Source organism: Ctenopharyngodon idella, chromosome 19 (assembly GCF_019924925.1).
Source record: "Ctenopharyngodon idella isolate HZGC_01 chromosome 19, HZGC01, whole genome shotgun sequence".
In the NCBI taxonomy this organism is placed as follows: domain Eukaryota; kingdom Metazoa; phylum Chordata; class Actinopteri; order Cypriniformes; family Xenocyprididae; genus Ctenopharyngodon; species Ctenopharyngodon idella.
Window position 1 is genome coordinate 19,615,440 of NC_067238.1, and position 18,976 is coordinate 19,634,415.

General features: G+C 38.2%; 1 protein-coding gene across 1 annotated transcript in view; it reads left to right on the forward strand.

Annotated features, from left to right (window-relative positions):
• The first annotated feature begins 9,286 nt into the window (after positions 1-9,286).
• Positions 9,287-18,976, forward strand: part of LOC127501335 (uncharacterized) — a 135,877-nt gene continuing 126,187 nt past the window's right edge. The window contains exons 1-4 of the mRNA XM_051873279.1: positions 9,287-9,539; positions 10,515-12,044; positions 12,075-12,674; positions 12,705-12,986. Of these exons, the coding sequence (XP_051729239.1) occupies positions 10,515-12,044; positions 12,075-12,674; positions 12,705-12,986 (2,412 nt within the window). The 5' untranslated portion in view covers positions 9,287-9,539. The remainder of the gene's footprint in view (positions 9,540-10,514; positions 12,045-12,074; positions 12,675-12,704; positions 12,987-18,976) is intronic.

The window sequence follows — 18,976 nt, forward strand, 5'->3', positions numbered from 1 at the left end:
TTGTTTTGCCCATGCTTTGCCCATGGCACTATGGCACTAACTTAATATGATTGAGTTGAGTTGCAGCAGATTTCTAATTCCCAGCATGCTTTGCATCAGACTGTATAAATGTTGAAATTAAGTGTTATTTTGTGTGTTTTTGCGTAAGAGACATAAGTTAGTGTTTAATGTTGTGTTATGTTGGGATTGACAGGGGGTTCTGTTATGTTAGTTTTGTAGGGTTACCATTCTGGTGAAGAGTAGAGTGTGTTTTTTAAGACCACATATACTGTATGTTGTTTGATTACATACATGCAAGTATATATTGACAGTCTCTTTGATAGTTATAATAGCATGTGTTTTTTGCTAACTAACATTTAACCAAGATCTGAATGTGATGTTTGTGTAAATTAACTATATGTACTTGAGTGGGGGGAGGCTGAGAACTGTGGGAGCGAAGAAATGCCAGTGATGTGATTGTTAATGAGAGACACCTGTGCACCACACTGGCCTTGCTCCACCTCCACGGCTCTCGGCCCCGCCCCACTTGTCACAAAAAAATTAAGTTCTACCAACTTAAAAAAAAAAAGTTAGTTAACTTAAATGTTTTGAGTATTCTGAACTTACTGAGTTTTACAGTGTGACAGTTAGACTGTTTTATCAAGTAAAAATCTTTTAGTAATTGAACATATTATGAACATATTATGAACACAATGATGAACATAAATGATGTTATGGGAAGACGGGGATAAAATCTCTTCACAACATTTCCCTCTTTAAAACGAAGCAGGAGATTCAGCCAAACATGCATGCGTGTACTTTGATTTCTGATGTAAAAAAGCAGAAGTGCTGTTTCCTGTTGTTCCACAAAGAGGAAACTTTATCTTCTAACATTTCTTTTTTTAGTTTCAACTACCACGCATTTTCTACCAGAAAGACTCGGGAGGCAAGATAACATATTATGACTTTTTCCTCAATAAACCCCTAATTACTTCTTATTAATAGTTAGTAAGGTAGTTAAGCTTAGGTATTGGGTAGGATTATGGGATGTAGAATATGGTCATGCAGAATAAGGCATTAATAAAGCTTAGGTCATCCCTCCTATACTTAATTTTCTGCATTCCACTTTGTTTCACGCAGCCTTTCAAAGTATTCTCTTTTGTCCATGAGCACAGAAAGACGCATTTGATGCTCTAGTGGATCTTTCGCATTCGTTCTAGTGGACTTCATTAACAAAGATGAATAAATACTGTAGCAAATATATTTCTCATTGTTAGTTCATGTTAGTTAACACTCAAGGGTCGGGAAAAGCACTTATTGCACAAACATGAGACATATGTCCAAAAAAACGTTGACATGTCAGGTTTTAAATCATGTAAGTCAAATCAAAAACAAATATTCCCTGTTTGTATAATATGTTTGAGTACAACTGGTTTCAGTTCCATTTTGAGGATCAAGCCAAGGATTGTGAATGGTAAGTTCTGTATTCTTAAATCCTTTATTTTAATCACGATATAGACTAGTGTCTGTGAATATTAAACTGCAAAAGTCTGTTTAAATATGAATCCTGCATATTCTGTGTGTCTCTGTATGAATGATGCAGATGCAAGGTTTAATTACACATAACTTACATTAGTAATCATGCCATATTGGCTTTCCCCAAACTATATTGTTATACTGAGATGAGTGAAATCGACTGAAATATGTAATAAATACTGAAATAAAATGTGTTAGCAACGTATTAAATTGCAAATGAATTAGCCACTATGTGAAGTGCCACATCAAGGAAGCTTTTGTTCACAATGAATGATGAAAATTCAGCTTTGCATGACAGAAATAAATTATATTTTAAAGTATATTCAAATAGAAAACCATTATTTTAAATTGTAATAATATTTCACAATATTGCTGTTTTTTTCTGTATTTTTGATCAAATAAATGCAGACATGATGAGCATGAGACTTCTTTCAAAAACATAAAATAATTGAGAAAAAAATAGTAAAAAATAGTAATGTGTCAAATCTTTTGACCTGTACTGTATATAATTTAAAATATAATAGGCCTATACAAGATTTCCTTCACATGATGTGCAATAATACATGTGTATACAGCTAGTTGTCTATAAATACGAGAACATGACGAAGAAGAAGATTAGATAACAGGTTAGTTTAATCCACAAGATAATATCCAACACCGATTGGTAAAGTACACAACATAACATCAAGACGAGACCCGACGAAGACACACAAACAGAGCTGAAGAAGAAGAATGGCATCTGCGCTTATATTATTAGTCTCTCTGTTTATCCTGAGGTTACCGTAGTCAGCCATATCCGGGCCATATCCAGGTGAGATCGAGGACCTGCACCTTGACACGATCACAACGTAGTCCTGAAGTGTCAGCAGAGATTGTGTCAACTAGATCATCCACTGTGAAGACCTCATCGACACGACAGCCAGTGGCACAGATCCTCAACAAAACCGTTTCCATACTGGCGAGATGAATCCAATCTTCAACTAGATGGAACTGGATTAAATATTTTGTTTGTTCCGATCCCAATCTTACTTATGACCTGTAAAGCTGCCTGAATCACAATCAAGCACTGTTCGCTGTTGGCCAGAGGAGAACTGAGCGACTGAGCCTGGTTTCTCCCAAGGTTTGTTTCTTCATTTTTTTTTGTCACCTGTTGGAGTTTGGGTTCCTTGCCGCTGTCGCCTTTGGCTTGCTAGTTGGGGACACTTGACATTTTTTGATATTCAACAGTGTTTTTGATCTGTCTGCATTGACACCATTGTATGCGAACTGAACTGAGTTGGATGATGACATCACTGTTTTCTTCAGTGCTGATATAGATAAATTAACAAAATTAATAACTGATGATTTATACAACGGAATGAATACTGAACTTACTTAAAGGGTTAGTTCACCCAAAAATGAAAATTCTGTCATTAATTACTCACCCTCATGTTGTTCCACACCTGTAAGACCTTCGTTCATCTTCAGAACACAAATTAAGATATTTCTTGATGAAATCTGAGGGTATCTGATCCACAGCAACGACATTGCACCTTTTGATATCCAGAAAGGTACTAAAGACATCGTTAAAACCGTCGACACGACTACAGTGGTTCATCCTTAATATTAGGAAGCAACGAGAATAATTTTTGTGCGCAAAAATAAAACAAAAATAACGAATTCTGTGTTTAACGCGGGCTCAGTATTGGCCGGCGACTGCGTCAGCATCACACGCATGCATCATGCTGATCACGTGACCAGAGCCGGCCAATACTGAGCAGCCGTTCGGATGTAAACACTGAAGCTCTGCAAAGAAAATACCGTAGCAGTATGACAGGGGACAGACGAACTTTTTTTTAATTTATTTTTTTTATTGAAAGAGTGAAAGGTGTCATAACATAACAAGAAGCCAATAGGCAGAACAAAAACAAAAACAAAAAAGAGAAAATATAACAGAACAAACATACAGAGATACATAAAGAAGTAAAGATACACACATATCTATACATGAATATAAATGTCATATATCATGTACTGAAATGCAAAGGTTATTCCACAGCTTTCAGTATAGGAAAGATAAGTGTATATCTATAACAAAAAGTATACATGTAATATATATATATATATATACATACATTCATATACACATACACACACATATATACACGTATACATACATACACACATACACATACATAAATGCCAATATACAATGGTACGGTATATACATTTTCTTTATAACATCTATTGTTATTAACATGGTACATTCAGTCAATTTAATTATTGAATATAGAGAACGAAGTTGAAGAAATAGGATGTTTGTTATTATAATAATATAATAACAATAATAATAAAAGTAATGAAGCTATGTATGTATACTTACATATATTCCCTCTTACATATATCAATATTAAGGTATGTAGTAATATGCAAATTCCTATATATATATTCCATGGTAATATGTTACTATAATTGTTATTGTTGCTACCACTGCTGTCCTTCAAATACTATAAGTTATACAACGATAAGAGGGAAAAAAAAAGTAAATAAATAGATAAAATAAATAAATAAATAATAAAGAGAAAAGAGAATGTTTGGATGGGAGAGAGAGAGAGAGAGAGAGAGAGAAGTAGGAGAAAGATAGAGAGAAATAGAGAAAGAGAGAGGGAGAGAGAGAGAAAGAGAATTTGCATTGTTTCATGCTGAAGATAGAGAATCATTGCAACATAACACATGAACTCATTTCTTATTCATTCGTAGGTCATTGGCAGGCCCTTTCTAAGTCACTGGTGCATGACCTAGTTACAGCCTCGCCTTAGTTGATCGACAACAGGACACTTTCATTTTAATGCATTGTTCCCTTTTATCTATCTATCTTTATCTAACCTATCCCTAAGGGTAGGTTTAGGGGTAGGGTAGGTTTAGGGGTGGGGTGGCGTGGGGTGGGGTGGGTGTAGTTGTTAATAAAAAAAATGAGTTTTTCTAATGGACATAGGACAAATGGTGTAAAAAGTCCACACACTGCTTTTAAATGAACACACATTTTGATTGGTAACAACAGTCATACGTCATGACGACAGACATAACACGACACTGTCATTATTTTTACACCAGCTAGAGGGCGCATGACTTTAAAACATAAATATAGGTTTTCAACCACCTTATGGTGGTTGAAAAATGACCTATAGGGTCGTTTTTTTTTTTTTTGGAGGACAGTCTCAAAAATTTAACTGATGTTCAACAAATAAAAAACAGATATATTACAGATGAACAACTGATAAAGGTTGGTTTGCTGAATATTAGATCCCTTTCTTCGAAAGCACTTATTGTAAATGATATTATCACAGATCATAATCTAGACGTGCTGTGTTTGACAGAAACCTGGCTAAAACCAGACGATTACATTACTTTAAATGAGTCTAGCCCTCAAGGCTACTGTTATAAACACGAGCCTCATCTGAAAGGCATTGGGGGAGGTGTTGCTGTAATTTATAGTAATATCTTCAGGATAACTCAGAGGTCTAGTTTCAAGTATAATTCTTTTGAAGTGATGGTGCTTTATGTAATGTTATATAGTGTAAGTGACAAATCCCATTTGACATTTGTGCTGGCTACTGTAGACCAGCAGGGCACCATACAGACTTTATCAAAGAATTTGTACTGGCTGCAAATAAAATCCTTTTTGTTGGTGATTTTAATATACAGTACATGTAGATAATGGAAAAGATACATTGGAATTGGAATTTACAGACATTCTAAACCCACTCATTTACATGTTCATAACGAGAGTTTTGTCCGACTCAAAACGCACGTATTCGACGCCCATTTTTGTTATGATAAACGCACGTCAAAAATGTGCATTTTCTGTGACTCCAAAGCTCACGCCGAGAATGCGTGTTTTTATAGCAAATCACACGTCAGTGACGCGCATTTTGGTACACAAACTTATTATCGTAATCATATATTAGATCGAATATTGTAACATGGAGTCAGTGCTGAAATTCTCAGATCATTATCTAGTCTCGTGTATACTACATTTAGAAGTATTTCACATTTCATGGAAGGAAAGTGTTATTGCATACAGAAATGCCTTAAAAACTGCTAGATCTGCTTACTTTTTGACTCTCTTAGAAGAGAACAAACACAACCCTAGGTATTTATTTGATACAGTGGCTAAATTAATGAGGAATAAAACTTCGACTCCAGATGTTTTCAAACAGTAGTAATGACTTTATGAATTTATTTACTTGCCAGACTGATACTATTTAAGAGAAAATTATAACCATGCAACCATCTACTACAGTATCACATCAGACAGTGCATTGTAGTGTCCCTGAGGAAAAATTAAAAAAAGAGATCTATTATTACCCTTTTGTAGATGTAACATAAGTCTCAGGTGTTCCCAGAATGTGTCTGTGAAGTTTCAGCTCAAAATACCCCACAGATCATTTATTACACCATGTTGTAAATGCCCATCTTAAAATGGAAGGAAAAACATGCTGTTTTTGTGCATGTATTTTTAAATGCAAATGAGCTGCTGCTCTCTACTCCACTTTCCAGAAGAGGGCAGATCCTACATCTTGTGCCTCAGATTCTCTGCCAAAAACTAACAAAACATCTGTTTGGTTTTGATTAACATCTCTATCGCAGTCGCCCTCACTTGACATTGCAGTTCATCATGATGAAAGTTTATTGCCTGGATGCGTTTTAAAGCCATCTCAGTCTAAACTTCTGACAGACAGGTAGGATTCAGTTTACTCAAACAGATTGACTGTCGCACAACTCTGAATGAAATTCAGGGACGTCAAGGCTGTAATGTGATTGGTTATCAAGGCACACGTGATCCAAGTTGGCTGTTACACTTTTTCCAAAGTTAGAGCCACAGACCCTCATATCTCCCTCAGCTCGACTCAACTCATGAATATAAGAGTCAAGAAGCGTTCATGAACACTGCACTAACCTGTCATGTGATGTCAGCGACTAAAGCATTGTTAAAGATCTCAACCATATAATTAACCGTCTGTATAATGTTACATCAAACATTCATAGTGATTAAGTGTCGTTTTACAGTGACTCAAAACCACTGATGTGCGTTTCATTTCTTAACGTATAGGCCTCAGTGTTTTTTTATTTTTATATTATATTTTAAAACTTGTGTTGGAAATTTCGTTCTCAGATTAGTTTTTTTGTGCATTTTGTGCATAATTTTTTAAAACATCTCTGGTAAATGCCCATCACAGGCGTGTTAATGTTCCATGTGTTTCTGTTTCCTATAAAGTGACGTCCTGATTCTCCTAAACATATTTGACTGATGATGATGATGATGATGTAAAGAATCTGTGAATCAGGTTCGATCAGTTAAGGCAAGAGTCGACCCTCACATCAGCCCGTCTTTTGTTTGTTCTCCAGCATGTTTTCACACCGAGAGATGTGCTGTTACTGAGTGACCAGACTTTAACCTGGGCAAGAATAAAACAGGTCAATAAAATCCCACAGATTCTTTCATCATCATTGGAACATGTTTAGATGAATGAGAGTGTCACATAAGAGTTTAATTTGATAGGAAACAGAAACACACTTTATACCTGCGACGTATTGAGAAACACAATAAAACTGATTCAGATTTACTGATGGAAAATCACTTTAAGAAATGTTTAGTCGACGTAAAAAAAAAAGTGTTTTAAACTTTAAAAGAAAGAAAAGTTTATTTGTTAATCAGTGATTCAGCAAACGAACAGAGGAACAGTTTATTGTGTGAGATTACATGTTAGCAGCTTCACTACATGTTTTTACATATTTAAAATAATTGTAGAGAAAGAAATAATTTTAGAGAGAGATCCAGTATAATTTCTTCATATTTCTTAGTTATCAGACAACACTTTATATTTATGATCTGATTTGAAATGGACAAACAGAAATCAGTTTTTGTGAATGTGTTCAGATCATTTGCTGATCACTTTTCAACAAACAAGACCTTGTTGAACTATTATTTTCATCAGCACACGTGAGTCAGTTGGTGTAGGTGTGTCGTGTGTAAGTTTCACTTTATAGGAAACAGAAACGCTCAGCAGATCTTGAGAAACACAGGAACACAAATACTCCCTTATAGGGAGGGCCGGCTCTGAGTTGACATAAACAAACAATTTGTGAAGCGCTCTCTTTGTAACATTATTTGTCATTTGACTGGGCTGAAAACAAGATGATTTCTTATCTGGCTTCCTCCAGTGGATGGTACTGCTCCTCTAGAGGGTGCATTTTTGCTCTGTCAATGTAAGTCTATGGAAAAATGTTGAGTTTTAAAAAATTATTGATCTGTCTAAAAAGATATAGCAACTAACTAGACACCAGGGCCAAGGTCTGTGGCGAGTTTGGTGCTTGTAGCATTAAAGCTCTAGGAGGAGTAGCAGTCAGAAAAAAAGGGTAAGAATAATAATAATAATATAGAATATGTTTAAGTAGAATATCAGTATGTTGGCTTTCTCAAGCCAGCATAATTAGACATATATTGATCACTTACTGTATACGTTAACATACAGTACCATATAAAAAGTCATCATATAAATAATTTTAACATATGTATATATAATAATTCTTATATGGGTATTTCATACATGGTATAAACTTCTATCTTCATATATCATGAGGATGTATATATGTACTATAACCGCTACCCTTTTTTTTTTTTAGCTTAAGTTACATAGAGTGAGGACGGAAAGCTTAAAACTAGGTACCATTAGATGAATGTTGACCTTCTTTGGTTTATCGAACAAAGCATTTGAAGCAACAAAACCCAAAACTTGCAATGAATTGCACGTATATTATATTCAACACAACAATCAATCACCACATACATTTACATTGCACAAAATAACAACAGCAAAACACCAAATAGAAAATATGAAAAGGAATGGAAAAAATAATCAAGAAATATTCAAGAAATGTTCAATGTTTGGGTGGAATGGACCAGAAATATGAATGTTAAATGATGATGAAGCCAATGATGTTTGGTAATGGCTGAAATCGTGATGTCCATGTAAAAGTCAACACTTTAGGAAATCAATGTTCAATTAGTGGTAATCCAATGTTGACATAAGCAAGTCAAACCTGACGCAAAAATGAATCCTCCTCTCTTCCACATATAAAATCCAACAGTTCTTTGTGTTCGTGTAAAACGCCCAAGTGTTCATGAGTCCAGCGACAAACAAAGCAGGCCATGGAAATAAACCTTTTGAAATACTTTCCTCATAAGAAAGAAAGCATAGAAATAAAGGTCCATCTAAACAAAAGACACATTCACAATTAGCATGCATGATTGTCTCAGTGATCAATACATACACCATACAATTACACATTAAGTTCACATCACTAAAAACATACAATGCATGAAAAAATACTGATTGATCAAAAGGAATCAAATTCCTCAATCATAGGACCTCGAAAAGAAAACTTGAACAGCACCAGGAAGCCATTGCTTCCTCTATCCAAATGCTTGCCTACTTCTTCGGGTATAGTACCTGGCTAAATACTCATCTAAGAAGATGGTTAGCGCCCCCTAATGGCACGGAAAAACACAACCTTTAAAGGTAACAGTGTTAGAGCCGTTACAGTACCAATAATATATTGCTTTATATGAAACATATGACATCACTACACTATAGGGACATATATTACATTTCCGTATTGGTGCTCTTGGTGTAGTTTAGTGCCCTACACACAGTAATTGAGATGAACAGCAGGTTTTGGAAATCCCCCAACTTTAAAGGGTGTGGCCTAATCACAGTATAAAAGAGCAAACTCTAAAGCACAGATGACTAAACAACCCATGATAAACTCATATAATTTGTATTGTAACAGCTTCAAGAAAGGAAAAGTTTTTGAAGAACAATCCACCCGGGGCAGGAGCACCAGCACTTTTCTGGAGGCAGTGGAAATAAACTCGGCCGTTCCATCAATTGAGAGTGATCGTACTAGGCTGACATACAGCACAATTTACTCTAGAGTGTCTCGGTGCTCCTGCCCCGGGCGTTTCTGACGCAACAGCCGTGGTGAGTGATCTACTGCTTTATTTGAATCAGTTTAGGATTATATTACTTCTTAACCTGTTCACTGTCACATCCCACTTTTAATGTTGTAAATCATGAATGCTTTGGAATACAGACCTGAGGTTCAAAAGATGAAGGTAAAAAAGTTCTAGAAGCAGGGGCGCGGGAGGATGTTTTAGGTTGGAAACAATATTGAGTCTATAAAACATGTAAAAACTCCATGAAGCACAACAAGCGTATCAGTGAGTTTACACAGCATACACACCGGGACATTTGACTTCACATCTTCACATCACAATTTTTGAAATTATTGATACTGCTTGCAATTATAATAGTCTATCATAGTCTAGCACATATTTCTTAGTTATCAGACAACACTTTTTAATGATCTGATTTACTGCTAAAGTCATTTAAGTCTTTGAACTGGACAAACAGAAATGAGTTTTTGTGTTTTTAAGAATGTGTTCAAATAGATAAACATGAATCTCATTCATCATCCTCAGATTTGAATATGATCATATTTGTGTCTTTTGCTCCATTATGATTCTCAACTAGACAGTTGTTATATATTATAGTATAAATATTTAAAGTAAATCATTTGCTGATCTCTTTTCAACAAATTAGAACTTGTTGAACTATTTTTCTTTGACTGACATCAGAGTTGGTGTAGGTGTGTCGTGTTGTGTGTAAGTTTCACTTCATAGGAAACAGAAACTCTCAGTGTATGTGTGGCCTCGAGAAACACAAGAACACAAACACAGAAACAGAAACTGTTAATTTTTTTTGCATGTTTGATGACATATTAATGGCATGAACTGTTTTAGTTTGGACCCAGAGAACAAGGAACGTTCTGTCAAGGTTACCTCAAAGTTATGAACAAACGTTCTTACATTAACATAAAAAAAAAAAAAAAAAAAATTCTGAAACCTTTTTGTTGTCTAATGTTTTTTAAATGTTACTGCTTACTACTTTTTTCAGATGGCAAGCGTTCAGTTGACGGACGTTCAGGTGGCGGACGTTCAGTTAACGGACGTTCAGGTGGCGGACGATCAGATGGCGGACGATCAGTTGACGGACGTTCAGTTGATGGACGATCAGTTGACGGACGTTCAGGTGACGGATGTTCAGTTGACGGACGTTCAGGTGGCGGACGTTCAGTTAACGGACGTTCAGGTGGCGGACGATCAGATGGCGGACGATCAGTTGACGGACGTTCAGTTGATGGACGATCAGTTGACGGACGTTCAGGTGGCGGACGTTCAGTTAACGGACGTTCAGGTGGCGGACGATCAGATGGCCGACGATCAGTTGACGGACGTTCAGTTGATGGACGATCAGTTGACGGACGTTCAGGTGACGGATGTTCAGTTGATGGACGATCAGTTGACGGACGTTCAGATGGCGGACGTTCAGTTAACGGACGTTCAGTTGATGGACGATCAGTTGACGGACGTTCAGGTGGCGGACGTTCAGTTAACGGACGTTCAGGTGGCGGACGATCAGATGGCCGACGATCAGTTGACGGACGTTCAGTTGATGGACGATCAGTTGACGGACGTTCAGGTGACGGATGTTCAGTTGACGGATGTTCAGTTGACGGACGTTCAGTTGATGGACGATCAGTTGACGGACGTTCAGTTGACGGATGTTCAGTTGATGGACGTTCAGTTAATGGACGATCAGTTGACGGACAATCAGATGGCCGACGATCAGTTGACGGACGTTCAGTTGACGGATGTTCAGTTGATGGACGTTCAGATGGCCGACGATCAGTTGACGGACGATCAGTTGACGGACGTTCAGGTGACGGACGATCAGTTGACGGACGTTCAGGTGACGGACGATCAGGTGGCGGACATTCAGTTGACGGACGTTCAGGTGACGGACGATCAGGTGGCGGACATTCAGTTGACGGACGTTCAGGTGGCGGACGATCAGTTGACGGACGTTCAGTTGACGGACGTTCAGGTGGCGGACGATCAGTTGACGGACGATCAGTTGACGGACGTTCAGTTGACGGACGTTCAGTTGACGGACGTTCAGGTGACGGACGATCAGGTGACGGACGTTCAGGTGGCGGACGATCAGTTGACGGACGTTCAGGTGACGGACGTTCAGTTGACGGACGTTCAGTTGACGGACGTTCAGTTGACGGACGATCAGTTGACGGACGTTCAGGTGACGGACGTTCAGTTGACGGACGTTCAGGTGACGGACGTTCAGTTGACGGACGTTCAGTTGACGGACGATCAGTTGACGGACGTTCAGTTGACGGACGTTCAGGTGACGGACGATCAGTTGACGGACGATCAGTTGACGGACGTTCAGGTGACGGACGATCAGTTGACGGACGATCAGTTGACGGACGATCAGTTGACGGACGATCAGTTGACGGACGTTCAGGTGGCGGACGTTCAGGTGGCGGACGTTCAGGTGACGGACGATCAGGTGGCGGACGTTCAGGTGGCGGACGTTCAGGTGGCGGACGTTCAGGTGGCGGACGTTCAGGTGACGGACGATCAGTTGACGGACGATCAGTTGACGGACGTTCAGTTGACGGACGATCAGGTGACGGACGTTCAGGTGGCGGACGATCAGTTGACGGACGTTCAGGTGACGGACGATCAGTTGACGGACGATCAGTTGACGGACGTTCAGTTGACGGACGTTCAGGTGGCGGACGTTCAGGTGGCGGACGTTCAGGTGACGGACGATCAGGTGGCGGACGTTCAGGTGGCGGACGTTCAGGTGGCGGACGATCAGGTGGCGGACGTTCAGGTGGCGGACGTTCAGGTGGCGGACGTTCAGGTGACGGACGATCAGGTGGCGGACGTTCAGGTGACGGACGTTCAGGTGACGGACGATCAGGTGGCGGACGATCAGGTGGCGGACGTTCAGGTGACGGACGTTCAGGTGACGGACGATCAGGTGGCGGACGATCAGGTGGCGGACGTTCAGGTGACGGACGTTCAGGTGGCGGACGTTCAGTTGGTGGACGTTCAGTTGACGGACGTTCAGGTGACGGACGATCAGTTGACGGACGATCAGTTGACGGACGTTCAGTTGACGGACGTTCAGGTGGCGGACGTTCAGGTGGCGGACGATCAGGTGGCGGACGATCAGGTGGCGGACGTTCAGGTGGCGGACGTTCAGGTGACGGACGATCAGGTGGCGGACGATCAGGTGGCGGACGTTCAGGTGGCGGACGATCAGGTGGCGGACGTTCAGGTGGCGGACGTTCAGTTGACGGACGTTCAGGTGGCGGACGTTCAGGTGACGGACGTTCAGGTGACGGACGTTCAGGTGGCGGACGTTCAGTTGGTGGACGATCAGGTGGCGGACGATCAGTTGACGGACGTTGAAGTGGCGGACTTGAATGACGGTTCTACTGTAGTAATGGACTCTGCGGATCCATCCGTTGAGAGAAACCATGCTTCTTTACTAAGACCGGTAAGTTACAACTTTGAATTACTCTAGCTCTCATTGTAGAATCAAAGTTTGCCTTTTACGTCACTGCAAAAAATGACGACTTAATATCTTCAGTCATTCTTCTCCAGTAAATGTAACTTGATTTAAGAATGTTTAGATATTTGTGCTGGAAGACACTAACACTGAGGAAGAACATCATACATCTAACATACAAACCCGATTCCAAAAAAGTTGGGACACTGTACAAATTGTGAATAAAAAAGGAATGCAATGATGTGGAAGTTTCAAATTTCAATATTGTATTCAGAATACAACATAGATGACATATCAAATGTTTAACCTGAGAAAATGTATCATTTTAAGGGAAAAATAAGTTGATTTTAAATTTCATGGCATCAACACATCTCAAAAAAGTTGGGACAAGGCCATGTTTACCACTGTGTGGCATCCCCTCTTCTTTTTATAACAGTCTGCAAACGTCTGGGGACTGAGGAGACAAGTCGCTCAAGTTTAGGAATAGGAATGTTGTCCCATTCTTGTCTAATACAGGCTTCTAGTTGCTCAACTGTCTTAGGTCTTCTTTGTCGCATCTTCCTCTTTATGATGCACCAAATGTTTTCTATGGGTGAAAGATCTGGACTGCAGGCTGGCCATTTCAGTACCTGGATCCTTCTTCTACGCAGCCATGATGTTGTAATTGATGCAGTATGTGGTCTGGCATTGTCATGTTGGAAAATGCAAGGTCTTCCCTGAAAGAGACGACGTCTGGATGGGAGCATATGTTGTTCTAGAACTTGGATATACCTTTCAGCATTGATAGTGCCTTTCCAGATGTGTAAGCTGCCCATGCCACACGCACTCATGCAACCCCATACCATCAGAGATGCAGGCTTCTGAACTGAGCGCTGATAACAACTTGGGTTGTCCTTGTCCTCTTTAGTCCGGATGACATGGCGTCCCAGTTTTCCAAAAAGAACTTCAAATTTTGATTCGTCTGACCACAGAACAGTTTTCCACTTTGCCACAGTCCATTTTAAATGAGCCTTGGCCCAGAGAAAACGCCTGCGCTTCTGGATCATGTTTAGATATGGCTTCTTTTTTGACCTATAGAGTTTTAGCCGGCAACGGCGAATGGCACGGTGGATTGTGTTCACCGACAAGGTTTTCTGGAAGTATTCCTGAGCCCATGTTGTGATTTCCATTACAGTAGCATTCCTGTATGTGATGCAGTGCCGTCTAAGGGCCCGAAGATCACGGGCATCCAGTATGGTTTTCCGGCCTTGACCCTTACGCACAGAGATTGTTCCAGATTCTCTGAATCTTTGGATGATATTATGCACTGTAGATGATGATAACTTCAGACTCTTTGCAATTTTTCTCTGAGAAACTCCTTTCTGATATTGCTCCACTATTTTTCACCGCAGCATTGGGGGAATTGGTGATCCTCTGCCCATCTTGACTTCTGAGAGACACTGCCACTCTGAGAGGCTCTTTTTATACCCAATCATGTTGCCAATTGACCTAATAAGTTGAAAATTGATCCTCCAGCTGTTCCTTATATGTACATTTAACTCTTATTGCTACCTGTCCCAACTTTTTTGGAATGTGTAGCTCTCATGAAATCCAAAATGAGCCAATATTTGGCATGACATTTCAAAATGTCTCACTTTCAACATTTGATATGTTATCTATATTCTATTGTGAATAAAATATAAGTTTATGAGATTTGTAAATTATTGCATTCCTTTTTTATTCACAATTTGTACAGTGTCCCAACTTTTTTGGAATCAGGTTTGTAAACTATAAACTAAACTAAACTTAAATTTAATCCTAAAGTCTGACAGAGATCTGATTCTTACTCCTATCTGAACCGGTATCATATAAACTGATATATTCAGATAGTTTCTAATAGAGAAACATTACAGGAATAAACATCAGAATAAATTTAAGAAATAATATAGAAATATACAGAAAAATCAGCATTGCATTATAAAATAAAAATATATAATAACACATTAAATTTACTCTTACCTTAAATAAACAAACAAGAAGCAAAGAAATAACAATAAATATACAATCTGTTGAGATATTAATTTGGCTCTTACAGTACTGTTACAGATTTAAATGTTTACTATTCTACTGTGTTTGAGGATTATATAAGGATAAAATCATACTAACCATTCGCTCTGATTCCTCTCTTCCATTATAGATGAGAAGAAAGAGAGATGAACCTGATGAACCTGAAGAGATGAACAAGAAGCGCTTTAAGTCCAGAAGGTAAAAATTGACATATTTAATGTATGTGCAACAGGACTAAACACACTGTGATGGTATTTGGACTCGGGGTAAAAACCAGTTATTATATTAAATTAATCATTAAAGAAACTTCATGACACTAAATCAGTTCTATTATGGAAATCAAATCAGTCAAGGAAAACTTTTCTTTTCAAGCACATTTCAGATCATGTCATCACATCTCAATTTAGTACGTCATATTCAAAATAATAATAATAACTAGATATGTACATTTTCTCAAGAAAATGTGAGTGGTTGCTAGGGCGTGGCTATGAAGTTGAAATGTCATGATTTATTGGCTTAAGCCGAGTGAAATGAGCCCACCCCAAGTCTCTACGACATTCTGATGTGGAGAGATGACGTCACAAAGTTAAAGGATTTAGTCAGTTCAAATAAAATTTTCCTGATAATTTACTCACCTCCATGTCATCCAAGATGTTCATGTCTTTCTTTCTTCAGTGGAAAAGAAATGAAGGTTTTTGAGGAAAACATTCCAGGATTTTTCTCCATATAGTGGACTTCACTGGGGTTCAACGGGTTGAAGGTCCAAATGTCAGTTTCAGTGCAGCTTCAAAGAGCTCTACATGATCCCAGACGAGGAATAAGAGTCTTATCTAGAGAAACCATCGGCCATTTTCGAAAAAAATACAACTGTACATGCTTTATAAACACAAATTATCTCCTTGCACGTGCTTCCGCTTTCCGCATTCTTCAAAACGCTTACGCTTTAAGTCCTACGCCTTCCCTACTTACGGAAAAAAAGCGAAACTGGCGTCACATTCATTCCGTAAGTAGAATAGGAAAGGCCTTTTGACCTTCAACCATTTGGAGAACATTGAAGTCCACTATATGGAGAAAAATCCTGGAATGTTTTCCTTAATTTCTTTTTGACTGAAGAAAGAAAGACATGAACATCTTGAATGACATGGAGGAGAGTAAATTATCAGGAAAATTTTATTTGAAAGTGGACTAATCCTTTAAGTCTATGAGACTGTTTCCCCCACCCATCGTACACCCGCTCACTTATAAAAGATAAAGCACACCGAAATCCTCCTCAACATGTAATGCCCTGAATTAGTGTTTAAACCACAAGATAACCTCACAAAGTTCCCTCACGAACGCTCCATTTACACGTAAACTGCTCTCAACACAACTTTACAATGCTTTCCAAAATCATAAGCATTAAAATAGCATAAGAATCCTAGCATTAAATGTAGCATTAGCACTCATTTTCACAACACGTCTGCTACCATGACCGTGACCATGACCGGGAATAACTGCAATCACACATTCTTAAAGGGATAGTTCACCCAAAAATGCAAATTCTGTCATCATTTACTCACCTCAAGTTGTTCCAAACCTGTATGAGTTTCTTTGTTCTGTTGAACACAAAGGAAGATATTCTGAAGAATGTTTGTACCCAACCAGATCTCGCAGATATTGACTACCATAAAAGGGGGAAAAAATACTATGATAGTCAATGGAGGGGGTACAAACTTGGGTACAAACATTCTTCCAAATATCCTTTTTTTGTGTACATCAGAACAAAGAAATTCATACAGGTTTGGAACAACTTGACGGTGAGTAAATGATGACAGAATTTGCATTTTTGGGTGAACTATCTCTTTAAATAAGTTCCAAACTGGTTCCCTGTAGTATATATGCTCAACAGCGCCACCCCCAGCCATCACAACACACATTTGACTTTATTTACCTACTAAATGTTTTAAAAACCTGAAGTTGATTCTTCGATAAGTTGATTGTATGATTTTCAGTTTTGCTCAAGGCAAGATTTTCAGTAACTGTAGAATACAGTAAAAATATGGTGTTTGGGGTAAAATGTGCTCTTGTTGTTGGGGCTAGAAAAAACATATTGCTTTAGTCAAATTAACTGCATCACTAATGGAATAAAAAGTCCTGCTCCTGAAGTAAAGACCCCTCAGTACCTTTACTTTTATATGATTTCTAATCAAAACAAACAAACAAACAAACAAAAAATCCCCAAAACTGTTGTTGCGTCAATGTTCAATGAAAAGAAATGTATTAATTCTATAATGACATACTAATTTTTTACTATTATCGCTTTTAGAATATGTTCTGCTGGACAATAAATTAACGAAACATTATAAAAGTGTTTTTCCTTCTCTAGCGAACAACATGAATGCATGTTCAGTGTTCAGTCAATGCTGTAATTACAGTCATTAGTGTGTGTTGATCAGGATTCACTCTGAATGTTTTGTCAGATTGATGGAGGAGCCGCCGTGGATCTACAGAGATCAAAATGACAACATCAGGAGCATTGATTTGAGCAAGAAGGAAATAGCTAGAATTACAATTCATGCATTAATGTATTTTCGTGATTATCTGTTTCCTATATGTTCCCTTTTTCCTAAAAATCAAAAAATATCTTCTAAGCTTTCAGGGTTCATAAATCATTTTAATATTGCTAAAGACAAATTTATCAATCAGTGTGGTTTTGCTGTGATTGAACTTAAAGATGGACCACCTAAAATAATCGGACCCTTTCAGCCAGTTAATGTTTCTGAGAAAAAAGATCCTCCAGATATAGATCACAGTGAAGAGCAATGTATTCGTGAAATAAAAAAAGAAATTAAACGGAATGAGCAAATGATGAAAGCTATATATATATTTACTAAATTTAGTCCCTGCTTTAGCAGAAAATGTCTTTCTAGAAAAGATCGTGATTCTTGTATGATCCAGTTGGTTCGTTTCTCTGAGGAAATGTACAGTTATAATATAGAGGTTGTCATCGCCTTCCAGGACTTTTATGGTGCATCAGGGAATATAGTTAAAGAGCTGAAGGTCCTGATGAATGATGAAGATCCTTCCATTAAAAATACATTACTGGGGTTAAAAGAAAACATGAAAGAACAACACCGTAGATCAACATTTATATGTTTCCATGGAAACAAAAAAAATAAAAAGAGAAGTAGCACTATTAAAACATATATCACAACAGAAATAAAAAAATTAAGAAATACTGAAAATATTGAACGTTTTCTTTCTCAGAATAACTTTAAAATTGAATTTCCCTCTGAAAAAATGACATTAAATGAGTTCAAGAAATTTGGAGAAGAACAGGCACATAAACTGAAAACACACCTGAAAAACCAGAATGTTAGCGAGGAAATTAGAGAAAAAGCTTCTTCACTTTTTTATTCTAAGTGGTGTGAACTAGTATATGAAGAACATGAAGAGTTTATCTATGAGAAGCTCAGTGATTACATTAACAGCTTTGCTGTTATATCCACTTATGAAAATATAAAGGCCATCACAAATCACTTTCATCTGGAAAGGGTAAAGTTAACCTTTTAAGCATTCATTTTTTGCACCTTTTCTGTTTTGTTTTTTTTCTGCATTTTTAGTTCAGTCTGTCTCTGTCCTCTCCTCATTTCTTGTTGTAATGTTGTGTTGTGCAGAAGATCATGTGTCTCCTTCATTTGTATTAGTGATGAAAGTATTTCTCTGTAATCGTCTTTATAAATCCACCTGATAAAGACGAGATGTCTCCATCTGAAGACACTGACACTGCTGATCTCACTGCCTGTTGATCGTCATTCTCTCACAACAAGCACACGACTGTCTTTATTTAATAAATATATTCTTATTTCCTTTTGTGTCCTGTTTTCTGTTCTCTATCAGGCTGAATCTAGAGATCTTTTAGCTACATAATCCAGTTGAATAAACATTCAGTT